This window comes from Muntiacus reevesi, chromosome 2, assembly GCF_963930625.1.
Source record: "Muntiacus reevesi chromosome 2, mMunRee1.1, whole genome shotgun sequence".
In the NCBI taxonomy this organism is placed as follows: Eukaryota; Metazoa; Chordata; class Mammalia; order Artiodactyla; family Cervidae; genus Muntiacus; species Muntiacus reevesi.
In genome coordinates, this window is record NC_089250.1 from 155,411,036 (window position 1) to 155,430,136 (window position 19,101).

The following is a 19,101-nucleotide window of genomic DNA, read 5'->3' on the forward strand; positions in this document are numbered from 1 at the left end:
ATCCTGTTGTCAGTTTGGAGATGAACCAAGAGCACTTTAAAATTAGCTCTGAATGTCCTGGCTAGTTTGCATGGTTGAGAAATGCCAATTCATGACTTAAACCATGTCCAAAATAACATGCCTGAAAGTAAACAGTATTAGAGGAAAAACACAAACTATTCTTTTCTTTATTAATAATTCTAATCATCCTTTATAAGGTCTTCTAATGCATAGGCAGTATTTTAAGTAAAAGTAATTTAGGAACCCTTGAATTTTAGAGTGGGAAAGGATATACAAATCCCAGAATTCAAAGCTTCACTCGGGGGGATGTCTGTGTAAAATGCTCTTTTGGGGCCATCTCTGATACAAAGTTATTTAAAACATCCGTGACGTATGTTGGGAACCAGATGGCAGTGATTTGGATTCCCCCCATCTTTCTGCCTCACCCTCTCCCATTACTGTCAAAACGATGGGACCACAGCAGCAAAAGAGAAATAAAAATTTTATTGCGTTCGCATCAACAGAATGAGGCCTAATGAGGCATGCGTGGCATTGTCAAAAAATGTATGTATACTTCAGCTGCGTTAATATTTTATTTAGCTGTCAATATGCAACAAAAGATTTCATCTTTCATTCTAGTGCTGATTAGGACTTAAGAAATAGTCTTAGATGCCACTAATAATGTCCTCCCAAACCAGTGGACTTGTGATCTCCAGCAAGTAGTCCAAGCCTACTTTGTCAGCCAAGTATACTGGCTGAACTTGTCTTTTGCTGAAGATGTTAGCAATCGTAATGTCTCGTGTCAGTAGCAATAATGAAGGGGAAGATTGGCTTTAATGACATTACGAGAATCATTATGTTTAATTTATCACTAATTAATGCTGACAGGTTTCATATGCTTTGGGTTGCTTTCATGTGAGTGTTACGTGCTGTTTCTTCTTCTTTTTTTTTTTTAATTGTGTGTACACATCCCTCCCCATTCATTCATTTTGATTCTGACGATTTACACAGCTTTCTGTCTTCTAGGTTCCCTCCCCATATGGTCCCACCACATCACACTCTACACACGACCGGCATTCCCCACCCGGCCATAGTCACGCCGACAGTCAAACAAGAATCCTCTCAGAGTGACGTCGGCTCACTCCACAGCGCGTAAGTGTCCCTCTTCTTGGCGTGTTATCCTTCACCGTGTGTTTAGCCCGTGGTGCCTGGGTGGTGGCCCTGCCCAAGGTTGGCCAGACTTCAGTAAGCACCTGCCTTACAGAGAGGGAGGCGTGTGCCCACTGTGAGGGAGAACACAACTCTTTGTGTCCTTGGAGGGACTGGGATTTGCAACCACTTCTGCCTGCCAATGTAGGAGATGCAGGAGACTCAGGTTTGATCCCTGGGTTGAGAAAGTTCCATGGAGGAGAAAATGGCAACCTAGTCCAGTATTCTTGCCTGGGAAATCCCACTGACAGAGAAGCCTGGTGGGCTACAGTCCATAGGGTCACAAAGAGCTGGACATGATTGAGCGCACACGCACCTACCATCCCTGATCCCGCAAGAGACACTGGCTGAGATGGAAACTGTCACAATGTGCTTTTCCCTCTGGCTGGGGAAAATTTTGTGTTTGTAAACCTTAAGAGTCCCTTGAACTGCACGAGATCCAACCAGTCCATCCTAAAGGAGATCAGTCCTGGGTGTTCATTGGAAGGACTGATGTTGAAGCTGAAACGCCAGTACTTTGGCCACCTGATGCAAAGAGCTGACTCATTGGAAAAGACCCTGACGCAGGGAGGGATTGAAGGCAGGAGGAGAAGGGGACGACAGAGGATGAGATGGTTGGATGGCATCACTGACACAATGGACATGGGTTCGGGTGGACTCTGGGAGTTGGTGATGGACAGGGATGCCTGGCGTGCTGCAGTTCATGGGGTCACAAAGAATCGGACATGACTGAACTGAACTGAACTGAAACCTTGAGGAAATGATTTCAAACTCTCTCTCATCCCCCCACCCCCCAGCCTGTTTTTGTTCCATTTCCCAGGATGGAGAAGACCCAAAGTAGAAGTGTGCTTCTCCTTCTGAATCGCTTAGGGTGTTGAGCAGGCAAGGGGGCGGGCTTTCTGCTGTGGAGGAAGCTGACCTCGAGATCGTTCATTGGATTGCGTCTGTCTGTTTTGTCCCCATCCAGAAAGCATCAGGACTCCAAAAAGGAAGAAGAAAAGAAGAAGCCCCACATAAAGAAACCTCTTAATGCATTCATGTTGTATATGAAGGAAATGAGGGCAAAGGTCGTAGCCGAATGCACGTTGAAAGAAAGTGCAGCCATCAACCAGATCCTGGGCCGGAGGGTGAGTGGCGTGCCTGCTGGGAGAAGAGGGCCAGAATAGGACACGGTGGGTGGGGTGACGTGTCGCTGTCCCCATTGGTTTGGAGCATCCTTTTCCTTCAGCCATGCTCTGACTCCTGCCATGGTCTTTGTGGAGTTGGAAGCAGTAACTCTGCCTTCGAATGATGTTCACAACAGCCACACCCTGGTGTTCCCCACCTGCAGAGAGCAAAGACTCAAACATCATAGACGACAAGTCAGGTTTGGTCTGGGCCCTCCTGTTAGAGCCAGGCCCCTGCAGCCCGTAGGCATCTGCAGATGACACCATTTGCGACGGAAGCGCTGTCCGTCCCCTGGCCACAGTGTGGTTTGTGACGTTTCTGCATGTCTCTCTCTCCCCTCACCCTGTCCCCTCCAGTGGCACGCGCTGTCCAGAGAAGAGCAAGCAAAGTACTATGAGCTGGCCCGGAAGGAGCGACAGCTTCACATGCAGCTGTACCCCGGCTGGTCCGCACGGGATAACTATGTAGGTGGCTCCTTTTTTTCAGGACTAGAGGCTATAGAGATGTGGTTGATGTCCATCTGGACAAAGGAAATGAAACCTGCCAACCTGAATTGGTCTTCGGTACCACCCAGTCTGCCCAGTTGGGACTGTTAGGACCTTACCTCAGCACCAGATTGGAGGATTCTATTTTAGCCTCCAGTAGGGCTCTATCAACATGGGATAGCTCTTCAAGGAGGAGGAAGGGGGCTGGTTTTCCAACTCAGGGGACCTGTGGGGCCAGGTTAGGGCTGTTCACACCTTCTTGCCCATGTTTTTGAAGAGACATGGCTCTAGAATACACCCAGTGAGGCTTGTGTGTTTCTCAGCAGTGATGCCAGCTGGAAGGAGAGCATTTACTTCTTCACAGCTGTCCTAGCAGGGCCTTCACCCTTAAGAGGGTTAAATGAAATCATTCGTTTAGGGTGTGGTACAGTAGAAGTTGGAAGCCCAGTGCATCTTGAGAGAGGCATGATGGGAATATCCCGGAAAGTAAGTAGCCATCTTTAGGCAGAATGGATGAAGTGACGTAAGAGAGGTGTGTGAGTTGGGTGATTTGTGTGTCCCTCAGCTTTTTGTTGGCTCTGGGATTTGCCTAATCTCCTCTCCTGAGTTTTAGAAAACACCGTAGGGGTTGTTGTCTTTACTAATCTCAGTGATTGTGACAGTCCGGATTCTTCTCCTCCCATAAACTGACTCTCCATTCTTTCTCTCTCACCATTCTTTCTTAATCTGTTTTTTTGCCCAGGAGCTCAAGTTCTGGGCTCATTCTCCTCTCTAATGGGTGAAATGTCTCATTTTGCCTCACACTTCATTGCATGACATTTAGTTTCATGAAGTGATTTTTACCATCCACTCTTTGGAAGGAGACAGAACCCGTCTTAATGCTGGCAGCAGGCATCTCCTCCTGTTTCTTGTTGATGGTACTGAGCCATGGATGATTCTTCTACCATCCGTGCTCCCTGACCTAGCTCTCCTCTGGCCTTCACCTGTGGTGGGGAAGCTCTCTGTGTGTGTGAGTCGAGATCCATTCAGTTACTGCTGTTGGTGAGCTTACTGTCAGCACAGTATTATGGGGATTGAGTTAAATCAGAGCTCTCTCAGAACTTAACCAGGAAGCACAGACATCTGTATTGAATGGTGGGTCCGGGGCAAAGACAGCTTTCTGCTTCCACTGCCCAGCTGTTCCAAGTGTCATCACTCTGTAGTCTCATACCTTTACGCACACGCTTGCTTCTCTGCTCTTTGCCATGCGGATGGGGAGGACCGAGACACCTGTGTCTCCATCTCCACAGCCAGCCATCTCCTCGTAGGTCCCACGCACTGCACTCGGCAGTAGAACATATTCCTCCTGGGGAGTCGAAACAGGAATCAGTGCTTGTACTTCTCAATGGCACACTGGCTCCTCTCAGAGCCCTTGTCCGTCACAGACGGTCAGGTGCAGGGTCTTACCCACTTGGGACTTTTCCATTCGTCATCAGCATGTGTGCAGTGGGGGAGCCTTTCTTCTGGAGCTGAAAGGAAGAGGATAAGAAAGCTAATGCTCTCCCACAGGCTTGCTGTTCACCCCCACCTGACCTCGAGGTGGAGATTGCCAGCAGCGGGCAGGCCCTGCAGCTCCCACACATAGAGCCATCTCGTTTCCGGACACCTGCTCTCCTGGTTTCGGGTCAGAAGTTCTTAACCAGCTTCTCCCTGCTACAGACCCAGTTCTTTGAGGAATCTAGAATGGTGCCACAGAGAGAAATTCAGCTACTCTTTAGGTATCCTGTCCCCAGTAGACATTTTGGGTCAGATGAGAGTCTTCATGTATAGCTGTGCAGGGCGTGCACTGCACAACTGTAGGGTGTGCCATTCACACTGTGGTCTGTGTGCATAGCACCTCCTGGAGGTGTATAGGGTGATACCTCCACAAAGGTATGGGCTGACTTTGAGAGCTTCAAAAGAATACTGCCATGGACTTGCCTGGACTCAAGACAAGATATTGCCCAAGGCTTCTTAAGAAGTGTTTTCTAGGTTTCAGAAGGTTCTCATGACACTTGAAATAATTTTAGCTTGGTTTTACACTGGGACAAGGTTTGATATAATAGGGGAACCCCTGAGAAGACTTGAGAGATCAAGTTTAGAGGTAATATCTGGACTTGGGGCTATAGGAGCTTTACCACTTATAAGGGGACTGTCAGATTCCTTCATCAGTGGCTCACTGCACATGGCTTTGAACACACACAGCCCTCCATTTGTTCCTTCTTTCATTGTTTCCTTCCTCTCTCATTTACTTCCTCTCTCATCTCAGGAAGTGGTCTGTGGAACAAGAGTTAAATTGTTCAGAGATTCAGTTGTGGTAGAAACTGTTTAGCGTTTTTTTTTTTTTTTTTACACCAACTTGACATAGGAGCTTCTATAAATTATTCTGGATGCTGTCAAGTTCTGAAGGTTCTTCTGGAAAAAGTTTTCTGAGCTAATATCCTTATGCCTCTTGCACGTTCCTGCTTTACTAGCCCAGCGGGGATAGAAGCCTTTATACGCTACCTTAGCTAAATAGAATTGAGTAAAACAGTCACATTTGGGGGGTTGGACTTGGTACACACTGTGGAACACACGAGAAAAGATTTTGGTCAGAGAGTGATGTCTAACCCGTGACACTGTAATAGAAGTTACTTCGTTTCTAGCTTTTCTATACTGAGTCAACGAGATAAATCCCCAGTAATCTGTATACCTTGAGTTTTTCCTCCCTCACCACCATATTTGAGGCCTTTTCTTTCTTTTGTTACATTTAAAGAGATAACAAGGTGGCCGCCTCCCTTGAAAGGCATCTATCTCCCTGTTCACTTTGCAGTGTTGATGCATTCTTTCATATCCTCTTCCAGTTAAAACACAGTCCCTGTCCGCTAGAAGCCTTTAGTCTAAACGATCATTGCCTCAGTCATGAACGTCTTAGTTTTGTATACCACATGGACAGCTTCCCAGGGGTGAAGGAATTGTCACCTGCCTTTCAGAATATATTTCAGGAGATTGAACATGGGTGAGCCCTGTATTAGAGATGACTGCATGGATGACGCACTGCCTGGAATCGAACCATTTCTGTGCCTGGCTGAGATTTTCTGTCAGGCTCCTAAATAAACTGAAACTAGCTCCTCCTGCTTGTCCCATGATGGCCAGGCAGTGCTTTGCTCCTGATGTGGGAGAGGCACAGACATGAAGGTGGGCTGCTAGGGCTCATGAGAAAGCACACCAAATCCTTTCTTTGCTCCTTCTTTAAAGTTGTATGCCAAGGAACAGAACATGTTTCTAGTGGAAACAGTGAACTGAGGGCCCAGACAGATTTCCCTGATGCCACAGGCCCCCAGATTTGAGAGGCTTCCTGTAGGACTCTTGACCCTCAGCCCTCAGGTAGATCTAAGACTCGGGCATCTCTGCCTTGGTGTCCCCCTCACAGGGCCGTGTGGGTTCTCAGGTTTTCTGCCTATGGCTTTTCTTTCTTGTTCCTTCTTGAGTTGATGTCAACATACCATGAGAACTTGTGAAAGTCACTCAGTCGTGTCAAACTCTTTGCGACCCCATAGACTATATAGTCCTTGGACTTCTCCAGGCCAGAGTACTGGAGTGGGCAGCCTTTCCCTTCTCCAGGGTATCTTCCCAACCCAGGGATCGAACCCAGGTCTCCCGCATTATAGGCAGATTCTTTACCAGCTGAGCCAACAGAGAAGCCCAAGAATACTGGAGTGGGTAGCCTATCCTTTCTCCAGCGGATCTTTCCAACCCAGGAATCGAACCGGGGTCTTCTGCATTGCAGACAGATTCTTTACCAGCTGAGCTACTAGGGAAGCCCAAACTTAGCCGACCACAAGGCAAAGGATATTTGGATATTCTGAAACAAATAGATGTGACGTTTTGCTTGTGACATTTCATATAGACCAGGTAGCTAATTCATATGGATGGGACCAGAGCTACTGGGGTGAGGGAGAACTAGTTTCAGATAAGGAAGGAGGTGGTAAGGAAGAAGGGGAATTCATCCCCACTCCCATTGCACATCCACATCCGGGGGTGGACCATCAAGATAGCAGGGAGGGTCAGGTGGAGAATGTGATTGACTCCATGCAATTCTTGACCCATAATCCATTAAGAGCCTTCCTCAGAGGACAAGGCAGTAAATATGAAGGCAGCATAGCCTAGTGGATAAGGGCTGTGAACCTGAGAGCACCTGGGTTCCCATCGACAACATCATCTGATAGCTGTGTCATTTCAGGAAACTGCGTGCACCCTGTATCTCAGCGTCCTTATCTGTAAAATCTGATGGTGATCGTGCTTGTTGTACAGGATTGTGTGAGGATAAATGGGTCACTAGGCATAGCACACTTAGAACCATGTCTGGCACATAGTATGTGCTCAATAAATGGTAGCTGTTATTACTAGTAGTATTATATGTGTGCTAGTCACTCAGTCATGTCCGACTCTTTGCAACCCCATGGGGTGTAGCCCGCCAGGCTTCTCTGTCCTTGGAATTCTCCAGGCAAGAATACTGTGAGTGGATTGCCATTCCCTTCTCCAGAGGAACTTCCCAACCCAGGGATCGAACCCTGGTACTCTTGCATCACAGACAGTTTCTTTACCGTTTGAGCTACAGGGAAGTCCATGTTACTAGGAGTATTATAGTCATTACATAAGTGGAAAATAGTGAGGATCAAATGTTCTCCTTATGGATGTCCACTCAGCAGTTTGAAAAGGAGCTCAGATGGTTTCTGGTTTTATTTTGCCTTCTTTTTCCCCCTTCTGACTTTAAAATCAAGACCCACGCTACAGTGCTAAGAAAAATCCCCTACAAAGTCTTAATTTTTTGATTCAGAGTGAGCAGCTTTTGGCCTTAGTAAGAGATTTGCATGGGGCAAGGGGTTCTCTTGGCCATCTCAAAATCATTCATTCGTCCCTTGGCTCTTAGGCCACTTCCAGTCCTGTCTTTCTACACCTGTCTGAATCTTTCCCCATCCAGGCCTCATTTCCCCTTTTATGGATGCTCTGGATCAAGTTTGAGGGTGGATGTATAGGAAAAGAAGTCCTTCTTCTCTGCCCCACTGATTCCATCTCTTCCGCTAGGCATGCGTTCCTCTAGCTGGAGCACAGTTGAAGGGCACTTGGACTGAAGGGAACCGGGGGTTGGAAAGCACTCAGGAGTGGGTGTGGCTGGAAATGGCAGGTGCTGCCCTCCTCCGCCTCCTCCTCTCCAGGTGAGCCCAGACAGTGCCATCCTCCCATCCATTTCCTGAAATAATGCCCTGTGTTTCATCTGTTTGTCTAGGGGAAAAAGAAGAAGAGGAAAAGGGACAAGCAGCCTGGGGAGACCAATGGTAAGTTAGAATAAGCAGGATAGAGGAAGGGAGCTGTACTCTGAGGACCACTCTTTTATGTCAGGCTTCTATCTGGGGAGGCAGGAGAAATTCAAGGCCAGGATGTTGTGGGGCGGGGGGAACCCATCTTAGCCAGCCTTTTTGTTTATGCATTTTAATTAATTGCTTCATGACTGCCCTTTTAAAGCTAGTAACATTCATTGTTGCATGAAAAGCACATTGTAAGTCTAGTGGAATGTGTTTTTAAATAACTGCAGAGCCTGTAAGCGGAGAGCGGTAGGCATGCCTAGACGGGGATTTATACAGTCTGCTTATTTTGTATGTGTCTGAGTAAGGATGAGGAGGGGGCTAGGGGAGCAGAGGGGGTGTGTGCGAGTGTTTGATGTTAACTGGGCTGTTCCTGAATGTTCTGATGCATGGCTTTACAGTGGTCTATTGCACCCAATTTAAATTAAGGAGGTTTGTCATTCTCTAGAAGAAATTAGAAATACTGCATAGGCAATCTCAGAGGGCCCTTCGAGAAGGCCAGGCTTTTACAAACAACGACAAAAACATTGTGAAGGCTTTGTATAATTTGTTCTTTTTTTTCAGAACACAGCGAATGTTTCCTAAATCCTTGCCTTTCACTTCCTCCGATTACAGGTGCTAATGTCATTTTGAGTCATTAAAATAGTTGATAAACTGTTTTTTAATTTTTCTTGCCATTATAGTTTTATTAACATGAAAACACGTATGACCTTTGAACATTCTTTAAAATGACCATCTACATGATTTCGTATGTTTCAGTAGATTTTTTTTTGCTTTTGTTGTTTTTTTTTTTTAATTTAATTTAACTTCTGCTTTGTTTATTTATTTTTCCCGTAACAGTTGTTTAAGCCATGATGACAGTGATTTAGAGTTGAACTAACTGTGCAAATTGAATATGCAGTATTTCTTTCAAAGAGACTGGTTAAAAAAAAACCAACAACAACAAAATGGAAGGAATTCAGTAATAAACCTCCTTAATCTAATGGCATTTTTTCATCGCTCCCACTAAGTTTTCTCACGCAAGCATGCATCCGCAGTATGATTATTTTTTTCCTTTGCTTTTTTTTATTTTCATTTTTTTTCTTCTTTCACTTTTCTGCTCATAACTTGCAAATCCACTAGCATTTCACTGACTGTACCTGCTTAAATGCCGCTGTGAGCTTCTAACTAACTCCTAACAGCTCATTCACACAGCCTATTGACCTTTATCTGTTCCTCTCTTAATATTAATGAAAATAGATTTAAAGAAAAGATGAACATTCCAAAAGCTGCAATATCCCAGTACCACGACCCCTTTTCTTTCTTTCTTTCTGTTTCGTTTTGTTTTGTTCTGGTTTTATTTGTAGTTTTTTGTTTTTTGTTTTTTTCTTTTTTAAACTGTTGTACTCTGAGAAGAAAAGAGCATGTGACAAACTTAATTCCCTCCTTTGCTTTATTTTCTTCTTTAAGAAAAACAAATTGAGAGAAAAAAAGAAAAAGCAGAACCAAAAGAAGAAAAACATTATTTAAAAGCTAGTTCTTGAGGAGCTAACATCCCTTTATCAGTTCAAACAAATCGGACAGTCCTCAAAGAAGGGATACTGCAGCTTTATTTGCAACAGCTAATTTCACGAGTTGAATAAGAATGTGATTTTTTTTTTACCTTTTTTTTTTTTTTTTTAATTAAAGAAAGTTAAAAATCAAAAGTCAATATTTTGTAATTAGTAACCAGGTCATTGATTTATTCCCTTTTTTATTTTTATTTTTTTCTTATTTGTATCTTTCTCTTCCCCCCTTCCCTCTCTCTCCCTCCCTCTCTCTCTCTTTTCTCTTCTCTCCCTCTTCCCTCTCTCCCACGTCCTCCTCCTCTGCTCGCTTCTCTCTTGAACTCATTCAGACCTGAGCGCTCCTAAGAAATGCCGAGCGCGCTTTGGCCTTGATCAACAGAATAACTGGTGCGGCCCTTGCAGGTGTGTATAGATTTCCCAGATTCGCTGTGCTGGTTTGCAGCTGGTCTATTCGGTCCTTTCCCCCCTTCTCCGGCCTGTTGCTTTGTAGCTCTGTGTGTGGATCTTAGGAGACAGGAGGGCGCGGGACACTGCTCTGTGAAGGACGTGCTTGTCCTCCTCGCTGCTGCTAGCCAAAATGCCACTGTAAAACAGCATCATTTGTGCCTCCTCGGGTCAGCGACAGCAAACCCCAGCGCGCCCCCTCCCAGGGAATGTTGCCTGCCAACCCCTTCTTCCCGACCGCCCGGGATGGGGGCTCAGTGACATCCATCGTAAGCCTGGCCTAGGTAGAAACAAACAACGTCACCTTCTCCCCCTCCTCTTCTCTCTCTGTTTTTATTTTTTTTTATTTTTTCCTGGTTGTTTTTTGGTTTCTGGTTGTTGTTTTTTCTTTTTGTGTTTTATCATTTTATTTTATTATTTTTTCTTTTGACGCATTGAAGTCCTTTCCTTTCATGTCCTTGGTAAGGGAAGACAGGCACGTAGAACCAAGGTGATAGCGAAGACAAGTCAGCTGTAGCCGAGATTTTACGTCCAGCTGAGCACGACCCACCATTGTGTTGTGTTTTTTTGTGTTTACCTTATGCTAACAGATGCAAATACTCCAAAGAAGTGTCGGGCACTGTTCGGGCTTGACCGACAGACTTTATGGTGCAAACCGTGCAGGTATATTCCCTACTGCAAGGCCTTTGGGAAAAATCAAAGCATTCTGTCCTTCTGGTACCTTAGTGCGTCAATATATTTTGACCTCATTCCCATCTACTTCCCCACTGGCATCAATGACTAATGATCCTCATTCTTCAAAATTTCCTTGCTAATTTTATGCTGTGTCCTCTCCCTCCTTTTCTCTGTCTCTCTGTCCTCTTACAAATAACATATCCCTGGTGGTAGGACGTAGGCCACAGCCCTCACAGGCCAGGACGGGCACTTAGCCTTTTGCTCCGAAATCCAGCATCCTGGATCTGGTCAGGCCCTGTCAGAGCTTCTGTGGCGTGTCTGCAGGACAGAGGGAGACCCACCGTGTCCCAAGGTTTGAATGAGCTCAGATTGGCAGTGATAGCATTCCCGTGTCCTTGGAGTCTAGACACTTGGAGAAGGGCTCTGGGGGCAGGCTTCTTTTAGTTTTGTTTTGTGTTTTTGTTTATTTTCCGTTTCAAAACCACATCTCTGGACAGAGGACCTTGGTTAGCTGACATTGTTTTACAGTGCTGAAAAGAGGCGTGGCATTGAATGGCATGCACCAGCTACAGGGCCACAAGCAGAGGTCACGTACTGCAGTGCCGCTGGCCTGCACAATGGAAAAAAAGAAATATATATATATATGTATCTATACATATATTTAGAGAGACAGAGCTCTGGTTCCAAAGGGAATCAGAAGAGTCCAAATTAAACGCCTGTGTTCCACCTGCAGGTTCCATCCAACCTGTAATTTCAGGGAAGGTATAGGTACTTCCTTCTTGGTGGAGGGATACCAGCTAGTTCCTGTCTCATTTCCTTTCCTTTAATGACCACCTTTGGTTAAATTTGTTGTTTCTTTGTTCTGATACAAGCAGTCTTTGAATTTGGAATATTATGATGGTAGGTATCTCAACACCCAACACGCCCCCCTGTCTGTAGTGCCTCCCTTGTCACGTGTCCCTTTCCTCCACACCCTTGCCATGTGTTCCATGTTTAGACATTAGCTCCCATGTCCATTCCATCACGTGCATGCCCACCAATCTCCTGTGTCTCTCTCCCCCTCCCCCAATGCCTTACGAGAGATCAGCGAAGCACCTCGTGTTGCCCAGACGTTGAGGGGAGCTGGGGCCCAAGAGTCTTTCTTGAAAGAGAACTCCCTCCACAGGCAACTCTCTGCCCATTGAGTGAGGACAGGGGGCCTTGGGTGCTCATCCACCAGGAGAGGGAACCCCCACCTGTTCTATGAGACAACAGTGTCCTTGGTGACAAATGGTTTTGCCACTCAGTCCCAGGATCTGTCTGTGCAACAGAAAAGAGTTTCATGGTGCAGCTGGTGGAGGGCATCAGAGATTTCACTAGGGCTGGCCTAGAAGATGGAGCCTCTGATGACCCTTTATAGGCAGTGAATTTGTATCAAACCTTTATTTGTGCAGAGTAGGAAGACAGTTAGCTGCAGAATCACCGCTCTGCCATGGCGAAAGGTTAGCTTCTCACAGGGCACGCTCCTAAGGGAGGGTTCCTCATGCTCTGTAGAGAGGTGCAGCCGACACTGTTGTGCGCCCCTCGAAATGTGGTTTGTTGCCTGCTTTGTGTATTTTATTTGTAGGAGGTGAGTGGTGGTGTATGAATCCCTCTTACTGCTTTGGAAGCAGTTAACTGCGAGTTAGACCTGGCATTTTGGGGGCTGAAAGTGATCATGTCCAACATTGACTAACTAGATAGTCCCTTCTCAGAGCCAGCTCCAACCTCGCGTAAACCCTGAGTGTGGAATCCTCCTCAGAAACAAGAATTTCCGTGACGTTTTTAACAAAGCAAAACAAAAACAAGCGACCCCAAGGCTTCGGAGCTGCTTGATAAACATGGTTTTCTACAGTGCAGCTCGGGGGCAGCTGTGAGCATGCAGCGTGGCTGCTCAGACGCCGAGCTGTGCCCCCCACCCGCCCAGCGCCATCTTTCCTCTTTCCTGCCTCAGCTCCCTTAGACCTCCCCCGGGGGCCATTTTTCCTTCGTTGGGGTTGTTGTCTCCTACTGTAAAAGCTTTAGCAATGCATATCTGCTCCTTTAAGGGTGTGATTCCAAAATAGGGTCAGGAAGAACTCTTACTTTCCTTTCAGATTGAATCCATAAGAAGCCAAAAACTGATCTTTCAGGGGCCACACCTTGATGAAAGGTGGAGCCTAGGTGGGGGAGGATAAGAGTATGGGGTCTCCTCCCTTTTTTCCTCCACTTTTTCCTCTTGACTTTGCTAGAATCTCTGGCTTGATGCTAAATCAGTCATACAAGATATGCTTTTAAAAAATAATAAAAGAATTTGCAAAACAAGGCATTTTCTGGCCTGTCCGAAATGTGTGGGTTCCAACTGCCATCTGCTTTGCCACCTCTTAGAAGGAGCAGTCACCGTGTCATTCATAATCCTTGTGTCTGTGTTCAAATGCCCCCCACTCATCCCCAGGACATGGAAACTTCATGCCATGAGGAGGGCAGACGGGGGGAGGGGAGCACCAGAAATGTTCCCAGCTAATCAGGGCTCCTCGCTCCCTGCACAGGGTTTCTAATTTTACTTGACATTTGAGGACATTTTAACAAGATTCTGTTTTGAGCCCACCAAGTTGCTTTTCCCATCTTTTCACTCTGCCCTAATATAGCATGGAAGCTGCTGGATGTCATCCCCTCGTTTCCTGTTATTTTCTCCCCTCTGTTCTTTCTTTGTCCCTTTCCTCTTTCCTCTCTCTCATTTGTCCCTGTTGCTTTCTCAGTTTTGCTTATGCCCCTCCCTTTCTTCTCCCGTTTTTAAAATGCATGGACATCTTAGTTTTTTGAGCATGTTTTGATCTGCAGGCTAAGGTGGTGTAAAACTCTTTTAAGAGGCTTAATTATTTTATCTTGGGTTTCTGGGGTGGGAGCAGAACCCACAGTCCGTTTCAGTCTATCCCAGAGGAGGAAAAGGAACCTTGTCAACTGAAAGGTGAAGGCAGATTGCCCTCACTTTCCTGGAGTTCCTTCCGACCCAGGGCAGGGATGGAGAGGCCCTGAAGCCACTGGCCCAGTGGGTCTTGGCCTCTGGGAGGCAGGAAGGACTGAGCATGTGCCCTTTCACCCCCCGCCTCCCCTCCCTCCTGCCATCTTGCCAAGTCCACACCCCATGCACTGAGGGGCATCATCAGACAGCTCTGGGGCACGGACCCAAGGAGGGACTCAGTGCACTCACTTCCTTTCAAAAGCCACTGACATCTGACAGTGGTGGCCTTCAACTGGGCAGCATCTTGGTTGCTTTCCCATGACCGGAAGCCAGCCGGTACTTACTTTTAGACAGTGTTATCAGCCGCGGTTCGGACTGTATTCTTAGGTCAGCACATCCCCTGTATCTGCATTATTTTTAATAGCATGAGTGGGGTTGGTTGCCAGGATCACCTGTCCTACCACATATGATCCCATCAAACTGGGATGAATACTAGGGGGAAGCTGTGAGGTCACGCGCTCAGTGTCTTGAACTGACTTCGCCCACCTCAGATGGATAAGCACAAGAGGCTCTGAAATTCTCAATCCTATTTCTTACATAAACAGGAAATGGAGAGGGGAGACTCTGGTTTTGGCACAGGGCAAAATTAGTCTTTCTGGTTTAAACACTACTCCTGATAATCCCCCCCTGCCCCCCCCCAATTCAAGAAAGTCCATGCTGCGACTCCCTGGCACTTCTTCTTTGTTGTCACTTCCTTGTGACGGGCTGAACCCTTATTCACTGGCCCTGGCATATGGACCAGGGCAAGTTGCCCCTCCATCCCCATTCTCACCATCTCTCCTTCTAGCCTTCTCACTATGGGGTGGGGGAGGGGAAGACCCCAAATCTTAAAAAAAAAATTTAAAAAGTTTGAATCATAATTTAATCCACAACCTGCAGGCCATACAACCAGTTATTCTTGTTCCTTTGGATCATTTTCTGTTTTTCTTATTCTTCCCCTCCCCCACCTTTGTTTATCCTCTTCTACCTGTTTTTTGGTGGTTTTATTTTTTTGTTTTTTATTTTTGTTTTGTTTTTGAGTTTATTTGGTTTTCTTTTTGTTTCCCTCTCCCTCCCCCCCCCTCCACGCCCCCCCCTTCACAACTGATTCTGACCTCTCTTGATTTGGTGTGGTTCTTAACAGACAAGCCCAAAAAGTTCTCTGGGCGCCAGCAGCCTCTGATGGTGGTGGTGGTGGTGGTTGGTGGTGGTTGGTGGTGGAGGTGGTGGGATAAAACCTTTTCAGCCTCTTGCTCGCGCTGCCTTTAAGCTCTGTGGGCTCAACAGTCAGCATTTTGAGTTTCAGATGGATATGAGGCGCCTGGGGAGGGAGCTCTGTCTTTCTCTTCTACACACATGTACACACACACACCCATTGAGGGGTGGGGGTGGTCGTGGTGGATATGGAGGGGGATGGTTACCACGGGAAATGAAGGGATGTCTGAGCCAAAAAAGAGAAGCGAACGAGCTCTCGAGTACCTCAGTGTGGACGTGGCCGCTTCGCGTCACGGTCCACAGGCGGCGCCCTCGAGCCCGCTCGCTTACATTCGGTCAGAAGCGGGGCGGGGGGTGTTTAGCGGGGGCAGGGGAAGCAGGTAGGTAGGGAGTTGTGCGGTCTGACACACTTCATTCGCCAGAGCGGGCGTTAGAGCTCAGTGAGCCGGGCACCCCAGCGTGACGTTAAACGTCCCCTGGCCGCTGGGCGATGTCTCCCCGGGGGGCATCGCTAGGTGCGGTCCTCTTGCCTCTGAGCAGTAGATAACTCTCTCCCTTGGCATCTCTGCCCTTTATTCACAGATAACTCTCTCCCCTCCCTCCCCTGTTTCTAGGAGAAAAAAAAAGTGCGTTCGCTACATACAAGGTGAAGGCAGCTGCCTCAGTCCACCCTCTTCAGATGGAAGCTTACTAGACTCGCCTCCTTCCTCCCCCAACCTGCTAGGCTCCCCTCCCCAAGACGCCAAGTCACAGACTGAGCAGACCCAGCCTCTCTCGCTGTCCCTGAAGCCCGACCCCCTGGCCCACCTGTCCATGATGCCTCCGCCGCCCGCCCTCCTGCTTGCCGAGGCCGCCCACGGCAAGGCCCCCGCGCTCTGTGCCAACGGGGCCCTGGACCTGCCTCCCGCCGCTCTGCAGCCGCCTGCCATGCCCCCCTCATCTCTGGCACAGCCGTCGACATCTTCCTTACATTCCCACGGCTCTCTGGCCGGGACCCAGCCCCAGCCACTGTCCCTCGTCACCAAGTCTTTAGAATAGCTTTACCCTCTTCAGCCCCGGGTGCTTCGTGGAGTGTGTTCCTTTTGCTTTTTCTTTATTTCCGGTTCCGCCCCGCCCCACCCCCGCCCACCGGCCGGGTTTTCGTGTTGTCCTCTTTTCCGTTTGTGCCATGTGGCTACATTAGTTAATGTTTATCGAGTTCATTGGTCAATATTTGACCCATTCTTATTTCAATTTCTCCTTTTAAATATGTAGATGAGAGAAGAACCTCATGATTCTACCAAAATTTTTATCAACAGCTGTTTAAAGTCTTTGTAGCGTTTAAAAAATATATATATATACATAACTGTTATGTAGTTCGGATAGCTTAGTTTTAAAAGACTGATTAAAAAACAAAAAGGAAAAAAAAAAAGCAATTTTGAAGCAGCCCTCCAAAAGGAGTTGGTTCTGTATTATTTGTATTAAATACGAGCTTGCGAACCAATCATTTTACATCTGGTTTTTAAACCATAAGGGCACAAGGAATGCAGTGCCGTTTACTTTTTTTTTTTTTTTTTCTGTGTGAAACAACTTTTATTGTGATGTTACTTGTTATTGTTTAAATGTACAGAAACAAAGGGTTAAAATGTGTTAATATACCTTGTTCCATGGTGGTGTTCTTTTGGGGGGAGGGGGTTGCTATTCAACAATTAATGGAATCACATTGCTGTTGGACCAGTAGTATTTATTGCTTTAGAGATTGCTCGTCGAACCTGTACTGTTGTCCCTTTTAAAATATGTTTTCCTTTTTCTTGAAACTGTATAAAGTTTTTTTTCCCCTTAGCATAAGCATCTTATATATAACAACTCATTTGTACAAGGTTTTTAAGTTTATATATAAAATGTGTATATATATATTTTTTGTTTCCCTTTTGGACTTTTTTTCTTTTTTTCTTTTTTTTTTTTTTGCCGTGTGAAACCCAGATGCCGCCAAATGGACGTTAATAGTTGCATTAAAGGATCAGTAGCATTAACAAAAGTTGCTTTAAAAGCCATTATGTAAAACAAGACTTGAACATTAGTGAGGGAATCTTAGCAACGTTGTACCAGCAGCAGTGGGAATTGTCCCGTTTCCCCTGTGAACTCACAGGCGAGCGCCCTGCACCCTGAGAACATGGACTGACCGTGTGCAAAACTTTTTATGTGCCAAAATTCTCAGTGACTTTAGCTTTCTCCCTCTTTTTGATGCTGTAATTTTCGTTCATCATGTTTTGCTGTGATGTTACATAGGTAGATTTGTATGTAGTTTTAATGTCACCTATAACAAGACGTGTTTGGTAGCAGATTGTCCAGAAAGCATTTTAAATGAAGAGGTATAAACCCTTAAGGGCCAAAAATTCTGTATATTAGATTACTCTTAAAGGAAAAACCAGCTGCCGCTTTTATGTATCCCTATGACATACAAGTAGGTAGCAAACTTTAAAAATAAAAAAAAAAAACCTAGGCATGTTGATGTTACAAAATGCTGTATAAAGCTAAAACCTGTTCATTCAGTGCCATTGTAGTTGACATGAAGCGATTGTAAAACTGTCTCCGGTTTTTCTCTGGTTTATTAAAATGCTAACTATAACATTTTTTTGTGAATACTTTGAATGTTTCCTAACAGTTGTGATGTTACTGTTCCGTTTTATGCTCTTATTCCAATTTCATTTTTAATGGTTTGGAAGCCATTTTTGTAATGAATAAATGTTCATGCTGTACAGTATCTGTAGCATGCCATTCTGGATTAATAAAAGCAACTTAGTATGTGCAGATAAAGGCTGGCCACTTGTTTCTATAATTTGGGTTTTCTCTCTGGGGAAACTAGATCTGCCTTCAGCAAGAGACATGTGTTCCCAAGGTGGAACTTGAGACCCGGTGCTTGGTGTGGGTGATGGGTGGTGATGTGGATACAAGGAAGGGTCCCTGAACTCTTTTTTATTTTCCCATCTCATTCTTAATGCCGGTTTGGCATAGTTTGTGTACCTGGTTGGTTCATTTCTGAAAACAAATGTCACTCTTAGGGCTATAAGACTGACACTCTGATATATCCGAGTTGGCCCTCTGAGTATCAAGCAGAAATGATCTAATACTTATTAATGAAACTTAGTTCACCAGGAGGGAATAAAAGAAAGAACATCATTACCATTTAAGGATCATTGATATGAAAGTATCCTTATTTCTTTGTAAGAATCACATGTAAGGAGAGATGCCAGGGTGAGTGGTTGTTAAGCAAGAAGGTTTTTAGAAAACGGATCAAGATACTTCTGTTACAAGTTTGCAGGGAGGACTCTTGCTGTCCCTGAGACTCAAGTTCAGGACTCCACCCTGGCCAGCATGCAAGTTCGCCACCATCACCAATGAGGGCCACAGTAAAGATCATCCCAAGGTTTCCACTGCATTCATTTCTCATGCTGGCTAGGATAAATGGTTGGATAGATGGGCGCATATGTAGTTCTGCTTGTCTGGATAACCTCACCTTCAAAGGACGTGATTTCACTGGACACAGAAGCAGTCTGTGTCACCGCCCCTGTTCCAGTTACACAGTATCATCCTCAAGGACTTTAAAGCTCCTTGGAAACTCTGCTTTGCTCAAGTTGGTTTTTGTTCTGTAATATCTTGGTATTTTTGTCTTTAGTTGTTTTGTATATCCAGGAAAAAGTGATTCTGGTTGTCCTTCCCTATTTTATTTTGCACATTGGGACCAGGGTAACCTTTGAAAACGTTTGTGTCATTTGACAGTATCTGTTTTTTTGTGGCAGTGTGCCAAGCCATTGATGAGCATTTTCTCATTTCTTCCTAACACTACTGCCTGAGGTAGATTTTATCCTCTACCTCCACACTCTGCTTTATTTTCTAAAACTGGGTTTAGGAACTCAGAGTGTGTGTCTTATTCAAGACCACACAGCCTGTAGGGTGGTGGAGCTGGGATTTAAGTTCAGCCCTGACTCCAAACCCGTGCTCTTAATACTAAGATATACCTCCTTGCATAATAAAGATGC

The 19,101-nt window shown here is 45.8% G+C and overlaps 1 protein-coding gene across 31 annotated transcripts in view; it reads left to right on the plus strand.

The window, feature by feature from the left end:
- Window positions 1-17,878, plus strand: part of TCF7L2 (transcription factor 7 like 2) — a 199,032-nt gene extending 181,154 nt beyond the window's left edge. For 5 of the 31 annotated variants that reach the window (XM_065923343.1, XM_065923344.1, XM_065923352.1 and 2 more), the window contains 7 exons: window positions 991-1,131; window positions 2,156-2,315; window positions 2,712-2,819; window positions 8,128-8,176; window positions 8,768-8,818; window positions 10,080-10,152; window positions 15,697-17,878. In XM_065923343.1, the coding sequence (XP_065779415.1) occupies window positions 991-1,131; window positions 2,156-2,315; window positions 2,712-2,819; window positions 8,128-8,176; window positions 8,768-8,818; window positions 10,080-10,152; window positions 15,697-16,120 (1,006 nt within the window). In that variant the 3' untranslated portion in view covers window positions 16,121-17,878. Of the gene's footprint in view, window positions 1-990; window positions 1,132-2,155; window positions 2,316-2,711; window positions 2,820-8,127; window positions 8,181-8,767; window positions 8,819-10,079; window positions 10,157-10,784; window positions 10,859-15,696 lie in introns of those variants that run through there. The other 26 variants (XM_065923345.1, XM_065923346.1, XM_065923353.1 and 23 more) reach the window with 12 other exon arrangements.
- Window positions 17,879-19,101: the final 1,223 nt, after the last annotated feature.